We start from the raw sequence: 11,496 nt of genomic DNA, 5'->3' as shown, positions 1-11,496 counted from the left end.
TTAAAGCCCAAGTACGAACCCGGAAACAAATGCAGCTTCCACACAAATATCCTGACGGCTGCACGCCGCCTCTTCCCCGCCCCCAGTGGCCGCCCCCATCCCCAACTCCCAGGAATCGGCCGGGCGTCTGCCGGGCTCTGCGAGTTGGCTGGGGCCGCAGTTCGGTGGGCTAAGCCGCAGGCGCCGTGGCCTTGACCGTTCCCTTGTCAGTTTCTCTCCCAGCTCTGAAAGGGACTGAAATCTGCATCCTGTCCCCAGAACCACATTTCATCCTCCCCTCCACCCCGACCTTATCAGGCTCCCCTGGCGCAAAGAGGCCACACAGCTCGGGTTCGGTTGGATTATTTCTAAGCACACAAGGAGTGGGGAGGAGGAGAAGACCCACGTGGTCCTTAGGGGCCAAGTCAGCATTGAAGTTACAAAGTGAGGGTGATGGGAGTGAGCAGGAGCGGGAGTGGCTTCAGACCCTGAATCCAGAGGGGAGAGGGAGACTTGGATACTGAGTCCGTGCACGGTGCAGACTCGCCAAGCCTTCCCCCTTGACCTTCCCCAAGGTGCCCTGCTGCCTCCTCCGTGGGATCTGACAAAATGCACGTCTGCCAGCCACTCCCAGCTCTGCGTGCGAGGAGGGCCGGTAGGAGGGTTTCTGTGTGTCTGTCTCTTAGGCAAAGTGAGAGCCCCAGACCCTGGGGAGGTCTCTCAGCTTCTTAGTGTGGAGGTGAGTTCCAAAAAGTAGGGCTGATTTCCAAGATTCTTCTGCAAATCGCAGCCATTGCGCTAACCTGCTGAGAGAGGAAAGGTTGATTAAAACCGGAGGGCCACTTGGTGGTGATTCCTAGGAAATCTGAGGTCAGTGATGTCTCATCCAAAGGGAATCCAAGGTCTAGGGGCAATTTGCTTGCCAGAGGCAGCACTTGGACCCCGTTATGTGTAAATTCAAATAACAGTGTAACCCAATTTTCTAAGCCAGTAGCTAATCCTGAGAGAAATTACTTCAAAGAGCAGAATCTGACAGTAATTGCTGGAGGCTGCCAAATGCTTCGGGAACGTCCCTTTGTGGGGTGAGATTCCCTTCCACCAAACACAGCCAGAGAACCAGCCAGGGGCAGGAGACACTGGCTGGCAGTCCTGCCCTGCTTGGGGGTGAGCTTTTGGTGGGGGGCGCGGGGCTTTCCAGGGACAGCACCCACCTGAGCGACGCCCATAGGGATTTAGTGGGCGGCACAGAGGGCTGCAAGCTGAACTTAAGCACTGGCCTTGAACCGACTGTAGGTATCTGGCCCTTCCCCTCAGACTTCCGGGAAAGCCCTGGTACCTGCCTAGCCCTGGCAAAGTCTTGGCACCGGAACAGCAGGAGCCAGCTGGCTTCCTCTGAAGGGCAGGCAGGGGACAAGGGTGGCTGTGCTGGAGAGGGTCATGGTGGTGCCCACGTGGCACACTGGCTGAACGTTGGAGAGATATTAGCTGTCCATCTCTTCAATGACTTTCTAAGGGTTTTCTAGGCAAGTTACTGTCTCATTCTGAGCTGAGTACTATTATTTGGTTTTAAGATTTGGTAACTAGAACTTTTATCTCTAAGCTTCTGTTTCAAGGAGTGCTGTGAGACAATCTTGCGCTAGGTCTGAACCTGGGCATGCTGGAGAGGCAGAGTGTGCAGCGGCTGGGCACCCGGGGTGGGGGTGGGGGTGGATGGATGGATGTGTCGGGGGAAGGTGTCTTTTGGACAGACACTCCCAGCGCCGTTGGGGGCCCACTACCTTCTGCTCCTGACTGGTACTGGCACCGCACTGCCGGCGCCCTCCGCCGCGGGCATGGCGTACAGTCCAGAGGCAGGCCCTGTTGGGCAAACGAGGGGTTTCCAAAGGCTTTGGCTACTCGGGAAGACTCTTCGCACGCGGAGTCTCTGGGGACTGCGGGTCGCGCGCCGGGGCCTGGAGGCTGTCCAGGAATCAGATGGCACTCAGGACTTCGTGGCCTGGACAGGTTTGGGGGTGCACCTTCGACGCCGCTGGCTGCCGCAGTGTGCGCCAGAGACCAGATGCGCGGTTTCTCGCTGCGCGGGTAGTGCATGGTCAAAGTGGGGCCTCCTGGCTCGGCCCGCAGGAAGTCGGTTTCTCCCGACCTGGGGGTCTCAGTGAACGAGAAGCGGGGCGCCGCCAGACTGCACTCCTTGCGCTCCGGCCGGCCCTCTCGAGTTGTGGCACACTGTGCCGCCGGCAGCGACTGAGTGTCTTGATGGAGCTCAGCCAGCCTGTCCGTAGCTGTGGCCACTGTCTCCTCTTCATACGCCTCCTCTTCCTCTTCTTCCTCCAGGTCTTCCAGGTCACTCAGCCCCCGAGCCTCCTGGCTAGCTGAAACGTCTGCGGGAAATCAGGAGCGAGTGAGAAAAGCCCCAGGCCCCAAGGGAAATCCTCGGGAGTGCCCATCCCTGAGAAGCTTTTAGCAAACGCGCTCTGCACTCAAGGCATTCTCGGTGTAATTCACCAGGATGGCCACACCGCCTCCTACATTTGCCCCTGGGCTGCCGGCTGCGCCGCAGGAAAAGAATTCCCGCCCCTAGACCTGCCCCCACCCTTTGGAAGACTCCTCCCCTCCGATACCCCAAGGAAATGTCCACTTTTCGATGCCTAAGATCTGGATCTCAGTTCCTCAGCCTTAAAAAAGCAAGGGAAAGTTTTTACCCAATTCCAACACCCACAGGTGGCTGGTGTGTATTACTTAATTGAGAAAATATTTACTGAGTACCAACTATGCTCCAGACATCATTTAGGCATTTAGGTATTAGGAACTTAGAGAATACAGCAGTGGACAAGACACTTTCTAGGGGAGTTGACATCCCTGAGGGGCTAAGTATGGCACATAAAGTAGGCTGACGTGATAGAGAATAAATTGGGAAGCTAGTTGGCATGGGTGGCCAGGGAAGGCTTTTCGGAGGTGGTACTTTCAAGTCGAGAAGAAGCCGGCTCTGTAGGGAATTCCAGGCAGAGGGAACCACACAGGCAAAGGCCCTGAGGCATGCAGGGGTTGCACGTGCAAGGGTAAGCAAGGGGGTGCCTTCCTAAAAGCTACCCCACGGGGTGGTTGTGAAAAGCCAATTAAACTGCTTGATGGCTGGAAACCCACGCAGGTTGGGGCAGTGAACATTCGGTACCTTTGGTGTCACCATTTAGGCAGCCCAGCAATTCCTCTGCTCCACCCTCCTCCTTCCTCTCCTCCCCGCCTTTGTTCTTGGGCGCCCAAGTCATCTTGTTCTCCTTCTTGAGGCGCCGGCGCGCGTTGGCGAACCAGGTGGACACCTGGGTGAGGGTCATCTTGGTGATGATGGCCAGCATGATCTTCTCGCCCTTGGTGGGGTAGGGGTTCTTGCGGTGCTCGTTGAGCCAGGCCTTGAGTGTGCTAGTGGTCTCCCGGGTGGCGTTCTTTCTGCGCCCAGCGCCACCCAACTCCACCGATCCGTACCTGGGGGAGAACTTGACTCACAGTTCTGGGGTGAGGAACCTGGGGCTGCAGGCAGGAGACTGTTTACGTCCTGGAAGTGAGGTTCTGCTCCCCATCCTAGCACACAGCCCCCCATGCTCTGTAGATTGGTCCTACCTTGGCCAGGAAGGGGGGAAAGGACTTGAGATGACAGCCACCAATGCCCCATGCCTTACCGGTCATACTGGTACTGCCCCAGGCTCTGCTCGTAGGGATAATAGGCTGCTGGTTGCGCCAGGCCGGGTGTAAAGTTCCCTGCAGCCTCCTTAAATTCATACTGTGGATTCTGGTGGGGGAGGAAGGAAGAATTCAGAACTACATCTGGGGAGGAAGAGGGGTGGGGAGTTGCTGAGGGTGTGAACTCTGGAGTCAAGTCTGGTTCCAATTGCAGTACCACCACTCGCATTGGCTGTGTGATCTTGGGCACAGTTGTTTAACCCCTCTATGCCTCAGTTTCCCCTTGGTAAAATGGGATAACAATAATGCCTAGAGGTTATTGAAGAAGAATGCTTGACAGAGTTCCTGGTGCAGAATAAACAATAGTTAAATATTAGCTGTTAAGATTACTGTTACTACTTGTCCCCCCAGCCCCTCCCCCCTCCCACCAGCTGGGGAACTTTCTTTACTCCCCTTCCAGAGCTATTCCCTGACCCTTTCTCTCTCGGGCCCCTCTGCACCTCAGTTTCCTCATGTGTACCCTGAGCCTAGTGATGACTTGCCTACCTCACGCAATTCATAGAGGTACAGGACGGACTCCTGTAAACTGTAAAGATTTTTTTTCCTTTATATACAGTCCTAACCTTTTCCTTTCCTCGGAGTTGTGAGTCCTTCCTAGATGGAGACATCACACTGGATTTCGCCCCTGCCGCTCCTGCCCCCAGGAGGGTAGGTTTTGACGCACAGACCCAGGCTCCACCCCAGCTACTCACCAGCGCCCCGTACAGCGTGGGCGGCTCCGGGCCGTAGGGCAGGTAGCCTGCGTAGCTCTGGGCGGCTGCAGCGGCCGAGTAGGGAGCTCCATAGATGCCCAAGGCCGCGCCCAGCTCGGGCCTCGCACTGCCCAGCAGCCGACTGTCGTAGGGTGCGAAGCAGAGCGCGGCCGCCGGGGTGGAGCCTGAGGCCACATCTGGGACCGAGCGCGGGGCGGATTCGCAGCAAGTGGCGTTGGAACTTGCAGACACCAGAAACTACGGGGGCGAGAGAGGGGGCACCGGAGGTCAGAGACCGGCGCCTCGGGCTGGCGGGAGCCAGCGGCGGAACTGCCAGATCGTTCCTTCATTCAATATAAACTAAATGCCACCTTGTGCTGTGTTGAGCGTTCTGCTGAGGACTGGGACAGGAATTGTCCGTAGACGCAATTTACCCAAACTGCCTTTATAAATACCCCTAAACCTTTGCTAAACTCCAGAGTTCCAGGGGCTCCGGGTCATGGGAAGGTTCTAAAACCCAAATCACAGAGGCCAACCTCGGCCAGTTCCCTCGCGAGCCCTCCCTCCCCGGAGTCACAGGATCCTACAAAGGCCGAACTTGAAGGTAGTCTTAGAGACCACGTCTCACTCCTGCTCCCATTTTATAGATCGGGAGTTAGGGCTAGAGAGAGTCGGAGGCTTATCCTAGATCACAAAGCGGGGCAGAGGTCAAGTGGGACTAGTCCTCCGGCACTCTGCGGAGAAACTGAACAGGGGTGGGCTCTCCAGAATTTCCCCAGGAAACCCTGTCACCGTACAGGACCCACCCAGGTCTGGAAAAATCGAAGGAACCAGAAGCAGAGCGCTTGGACCTGCCCATGGAAAGGGAAGAAAAAGAACAGAGGACAACAAACGAACAAGCCCAGAAAAACAGCGAGATGGACAGGGCTCTGGACTGGAAGTCAGACTCTCCTGGCCACCTCGGATATCTGTACGATAAGGAGGCCTCTCTGTAAGATTCCCGAGATCCCACCCACCTCACGGAGCTCGTGGCCAGAGTGCCCAAGTTTCGGGTCCCACGATTTTCCAGCCTACGCTGGGGGAGTTGAACGTTCTCAGCCAGGGATTGGGGCTGCCAGAGGGGTCGGTGGTGCATTACCCAGGTGCCCGCTCTCTGACTTCCCGGGGGACTCGTGTGAGAGGGGGGCGTTTACGAGCGGGCTCCTGCGCTAGGCGCTCCCTCCTTCCAGCCCGCCCCCATCCCCCAAGGGGGCGGCTCTTACCTGGGAAGCGCTGCCATAAGGGTGTCCAAAGTGCGGGAAGGACATGGTGGCTGTCCGTGACCCACCTCCCTCTTCTCTTGCGAGTTCCCGCCTCTGCCTCGCGGTTCTGCGCCTCCAGCCGTCCGCGGCCGCGGTTCCTTACACGGTTGCCGATGCCCAGCGCCGGGTCCTCCGCCCGCTTGGCGCGACTGGAGGCAGAGCCGAAGGCAGCCCGGCTGCCGAGCCCTGCGCTCCAGAAGGCTCCCCTCCGGCCCGCGTGGTCCGGAAGACAGAAGGGCCCATGGATGGGCAGGGGAAGGGAGTGGATGCGGGTTCCCAAAAGCGCGCGGTGGCGAGGCAAGGTGAGGCGCGGCGCGGGGCCGTGCAGCTCCCGAGGTGCCCCAGTCCAAGGTGGCCAGAGGCTCAATGTGACGTCACGGTAATCCCGGGCTGCCAGGCGGGCCCCCGAGCCCTGGGGCCCCGGGCCACCAAGCCTGCCAAGCGCAGCCAGCCCGTGCGCGCGCGCGCACTCACCACACACACTTGTTCCGGGAGGTTTGTGCAGCTGGTGAGGAAAGTCAAAGACCCTGACCCTCTCTGCCTGGCGCAGGATCCTACCGTTTTCGCCTTAAACTCACGCGCGCGCGCACGTACAATCTCACCAAATTACCCGGGAGAAGTAGCAGAAACGCCTCCCACTGTGCCGCGCAGGCCCCGGGCGCAGCGCGCTTACCTCCTCCCCTGCGGCCCGGAGGAGGAGAGAAGCACCGGGCAGCGAGGGAGGAGAGAATACAAAAGAAGAGACAGGAGAAACTACAGGAGAAAAGTGGGGGAGAAAGGCTAGAGGGAGAAGGAGGAGGGGAGAGGAGAGAGATGAGGAGTCTAACTGAATAGAGGCGCGCGGGGGAGGGGAGGAAACAGGGGTGGGCCAAGGCTGGGCGGAGGTTGAAAGCTGGCAGGTGGAGGAGAGCAGAAGCTCGGGGGAGAAGCCTCCAGCCCGGCCCCCCCATCCCGCCCCTCCGCTGCAGGAAAGTTTGTTCGCGCCACAGGCCCCGAGCTCGTTGGGGCAGCGCTGGGCAGCGTCAGTGGATCCCACTGTTCCGGCCGTCTTTGTCCTCGGGGACCTGGCTCCCCGCCCCAGTCTCCCTAGGACTCTAGCTCGATGCAGGCTCTCCATGCCCGGGGCTTTGCCAGGGCCTTGACCCCGGGGCTTCTCTGCGGCTTTCAGGCCCTCCAATAGGCCGAATAGCGCCCCCTCGAGGTCAAGGTTCAGATCCCCCCTTCGGACTCCGCCAGGAAAGGCGCCAAGTCTGACCCCTGGCATCTGCAGGCCACGGGCTGAGACTCCTGGGCGTCTCCTCCGAAGCCGAGACTTGGCTGCCTCGTGCGCACGGCGAACTGTGTCCACGGGGGAGCGGGGAGCCGCAGGAAGGCGCTGGGGCCGAGCTGCAGCCGCCGCGCTCCGCTGGGGGTGGCGCTGGCGAGCCGCGGTTCAGCCCGCGGGGAGGGCGGCCCATTCCCTGCGCTCCGCTGGGACGCCTGGCTGGGCCTAGCGGTCTGACCACCCCCTCCATCCCAGGGGCTCTCAAAAGGGCACCGATGGGCGGACGAGCTCGTTGGTGCCTGGGCGGGGGCCGTGTCCTCCAGGCCTGGCTCCCGGGCAAGCGGCCGCCAGTTTGCAAGCACCGTAGATCCTGCACTCCCAAAGGCTCAATCCCCAGGCCTGGAGCCTCCCCGCTGAGGGTCTCTAACCTGCGACGTCTGGGGGCGTAAAGGGGCTGCCGGCCTGGTGGTGGTGGTGGGTGGCGTTTCGGGGGCTGCTACCGGGATCGAATGCCTCGCCTTTCATTCACGGGGTCACCGCGCTTTACAGTTTACAAAACTGTTCCCCCAGGCCCTCTCTGCACCTCCCCGGAGGAATCGGGGCGGCGGGGTTGGTTCAAGGGCCCGGGTTTATTTTCTAGTTGAAACGCAAGAACGTGTGGCGCAGAGGTTAGGAACAACCCGTATCTCTGCCCTGGGTTCTGGCGAGGCAAGGAGGAAGCCCAGGGGACGGACAAGGTTTGGGGCCCTGGCCCGGAATCCCTGGCCGCGAGCTTTCCTTCGGCACCTTTCAGAGGAGACGGGTAGGCCCGGAAGCCAGCGACGTCTTTAGAAGGACATCGGCTTCTTTTTTCTTTACATATTCTGCAGAACGCGCACGGAGCTTGGATAAGCGCAAACCGAAGACTCCTCCGCCTAAGAGATTATTAACATGAGGACAAGCTCCATTCTAAATACGAACAAACCCAGCGAGGTTTCCTGGCTGCTGCTACAGCGTCGTTACCTTGGAGAAACCTTGCGTTCAACCCGGGAAACTCCTAGTTAGAAAAAGAATTATAGTTATCGCCGGATTGATTTAGTGATAAAAATTCACCGTAATAGATAAGATCCCTCGATTTTTCAAAATGCACTTTGGAGCCATCTACACGTTTGCAGCTTGGATACATCTAAGCTATTTTTTAAACGTAAGAATTGGAGAGAATTCATTAAATTAGTCCCTTGGGGAAGGTTACTGCTAATTAATTAATTGCAAACATTTCCAGAGGGAAGGTATGTCAATTGTAAAGTAATAAAATTAGGTAGTTGAAATACTTACTCAGCAGCTTTGATTGCCCATTCGTTCCTAAGCAGATTTTTTTTTTTATGACAGAAAAATGGGGAGGGTGGTGAAGAAAAAGCATTAGTTCTGTCCCCTGGCAACCTGATTGCAAAGGAGAAACTACCATATAGAATTTATTGATTTTCATCTGATTTATAAGACCTCTGCGGTATCAATGCTGTGTGCAGGGCCTCCAGGCCTACCTCTTGTCTTTGCTCTCCAGGATTCGAGAAAAGCAACAAGATTTTTCAACAGAGAAAGAAAAGAGGAGGAAGAACAGTGGTGAAGTGAATTGGGAGGTGAGACTCTGAAGATGCTTCAGCATGTTTTCTTCATCTGCAGAAAAGAAAACAAACAAAAGAGCAGGTTTTCTGTTAAGGCATCTTTCTATTGTGTCCAAAGTTGCTTTAAGGTATCAGGATGTCTTGGGGAGGAAGGCTGCAATTTCCAGGCATGGGAGACATTGATTTAACATTTCTTTCCTGGGGAGAGGCTGCACCCAAAGCAAACCTACCTGGTGCCGCTGACGTTTGATTGTCACCACCTTAAAAAGGGGTCTATGTTCCCTAAAAAGGGGTCCTATGAAGTGTGCCTTTTCCCATTATTTTGGGGCCCTCATTACAAAACCAAACCATCAGGTTCAACCAGTATCAACCTCTGACTGGCAGAAACCTCAGGTGAAAAGAAGTCTTTCCTGGAAAGTGCTTCAGGGAAGCTGCCGTGGAATTTGCTCTTGTCCTCCTGACTGTCGACAGACACTCACCTCTGCAGCCAAGGTGCTCTGAGCTTCTCCACCGTGCTGGCTTTTCATTGCTTTATTCAGCACCGTCTAATTTAGTTTTGGGAAAAATGCCCAATTGTCTATGTGTACGCATTGAATTTTACTGAAGCAAGTAAATAAGCCTCTGAAATACAGACCCTCCCAGTTACATTTAAGGGAGTCATTCCGCCTAAAATGTTTTACACAGATGATACAGATTCTTTTGTTGTATTATGCCACATGCCCTGATAGTTCCTCTAGCTGCTCATTAAAACAAAGTCAACAGTCAAAGGCCTATTTGGAGGAGGGAGAGCGCTAGTCCACATCGTTTATTTGAAGTTCACGTTGCTTTGCTTGAAATGCACTGAAGGTCCTGAGCAGGCAGAGTAAAGGATGTGTCTTGACAGTAAGCCGGAGTGCAGGTACCATACACGCAAAAAATCACATTGCACTATTTTGAGTTAAACAGCCATGATTTCCTAATGATTTAGAAAGACAGCACATTTTACAGGGAGGGGATGATAACTCCAAAATGCCTCAAATCAACTTCAAATGCCTCAAGTCATAGATGGAATGCGTAAGTATATGGATAAAATAACACCGATGAAAATGTGCTAAATTATATTTTTTAAGTATGAGATTTTTAGTGACTGTTTTTGAACTGGGAAGAATGAAATTTCCTCAAATCTATGCATGAATGAACAAGTGCATCTGGACAGAAGCATCTATAATTTATACTGATCAGTCACCGCAGGTCTCCCCGAGTAAAACCGAAATGAACACTAATTGTTTTGACGGAAGTAGTGTGCGTGGCATCTGATTGTGAAACACAGCGAGCCCCTTGCCTGAATACATATTGTCAGCAGCAACTCTGGCATCAGGAGGGGAAAATAAAAAGGCAATAATTCCCAGATGAGGGTGTTGATGTTGCTTGTCAGGAAGGTGGCAAAGAGAAAGAAAGAATGAACTTCCGGATAAAGTAAAAAACGAGACAATGCAGCGATCCTGGTGCGTCAGTGAGCCAGGTACAAACCTGAGCTTAGAGTTAAAAATCACAGCTCTTGCTATGTGGTATTCTTTTGCATTTGTAGCATGCTTGGGGGCTATCCTAAACACCCCTGCTTTCCCTTACTTAAGGTTCATGATAAGGAAACTGGAGAGGTGGGAAGCAAATCTAAGATTACATAACCCCATAGATGAGAGAGGAGGAACCAGAATTCAGACCTCCCCGCTTTGGGTCTTTCCACAAGACCTTATTTCAAACATACATAAAGCCAGATACAGCTGGAGATGTCGTGCCCTGGGATATCACCGTGTAATTTAGCAGAGAAAATATCTAAAGAGATGCTGCAGTAAGCACACGAGTTCAGGGTCTCTACTGTATGCTTTTATATCAGCTTGTATTATGAAAGAGCTTCTGTAATACTTTGGGAGTTTTAGAAATTTGATGATGGTCATTAATTAAAATAGAAAACAGCAAACAGACCCAGCTGTGATGGATAAGAATATTTTAAAAAAGCTAAAAAAACACAAAACCAGCCACAACAAAAAACCTCTGAAAAATTCAGCCAAGATTATGTCTATATATCTATGACAGTTTATAAAACAATTAAGGGAATTTGGTTAGTGACTATTTTCAGAAAGATATACATATATATGACTGTATATATATAGTCACTAACCAAATTATATATAGTTATATATATATTTATGTACATATTTTTAATCTTTGTTTTTGCATCAGTAGACTGGGGGAGGGGAGTGGTGCATTAACTTCTCACTTACAAAGCAGGTTTTATGTATAGAAATTCTTGATTATTTTTATCTTCTGGATGGTGATATCTTTCTAATGATAAGCTCAAGGCATCTCAAGGAATTAAAATTGAAAGTTAATGACAGATGTATGGATTTGAAGGCCAGGGAACAGCTTTTGAAGCCAAAGTCTTTGGGAAACAAAAATGCATGTAAAAAATAAAGACCTGAAAGAAGCCACACAAAAGGACTTGCTAGGATAAGATGCCACGTCTTTTTTCCCCTGTGCGACAGGGCCTAGGAGCGGTCTTGAGTGTACACTTAGGGGACAGAGTCATGGCTTAGACAAGTGGGAAAGCAAGCTGATTTGGTGCCGGCTCTGACTCTAGCCAGGGACTGTGCGTTTTTGCATACAGCAATCTAACTGGACCGTTGCTAACAGGCGATTTTTAAAGATGCTATTTTGTCATTGTTCTTCCCAAAGGATTTCACTGTCATAGACTTTAAGGCTTCAATTAAAATATGAGCAGCTTCGGGGCTTCCCTGGTGGCGCAGTGGTTGAGAGTCCGCCTGCCGATGCAGGGGACACCGGTTCGTGCCCCGGTCCGGAAAGATCCCACATGCCGCGGAGCGGCTGGGCCCGTGAGCCATGGCCGCTGAGCCTGCGCGTCCGGAGCCTGTGCTCCGCAACGGGAG

At 53.9% G+C, this 11,496-nt stretch overlaps 1 protein-coding gene across 1 annotated transcript; it reads right to left on the bottom strand.

The window, feature by feature from the left end:
* Nucleotides 1-337: 337 nt before the first annotated feature.
* Nucleotides 338-6,248, bottom strand: IRX6 (iroquois homeobox 6). Its single transcript, XM_027092230.1, has 6 exons — nt 5,669-6,248; nt 4,407-4,664; nt 3,654-3,763; nt 3,152-3,459; nt 1,758-2,360; nt 338-785 (listed from the first exon to the last, which is right to left on the bottom strand). Exons 1-6 carry the CDS (start codon nt 5,711-5,713, stop codon nt 778-780), a joined length of 1,332 nt encoding a protein of 443 aa, XP_026948031.1. The 5' UTR covers nt 5,714-6,248; the 3' UTR covers nt 338-777.
* Between the last annotated feature and the right edge of the window lie 5,248 nt (nt 6,249-11,496).

The sequence above is a fragment of the Aethalodelphis obliquidens genome, unplaced genomic scaffold (assembly GCF_003676395.1).
Source record: "Aethalodelphis obliquidens isolate GAN/ISIS:26980383/991018 unplaced genomic scaffold, ASM367639v1 scaffold75, whole genome shotgun sequence".
Lineage (NCBI taxonomy): Eukaryota > Metazoa > Chordata > Mammalia > Artiodactyla > Delphinidae > Aethalodelphis > Aethalodelphis obliquidens.
Note: the sequence above shows the minus strand (reverse complement) of the source record. Positions and strands in the feature narration are given on the sequence as shown.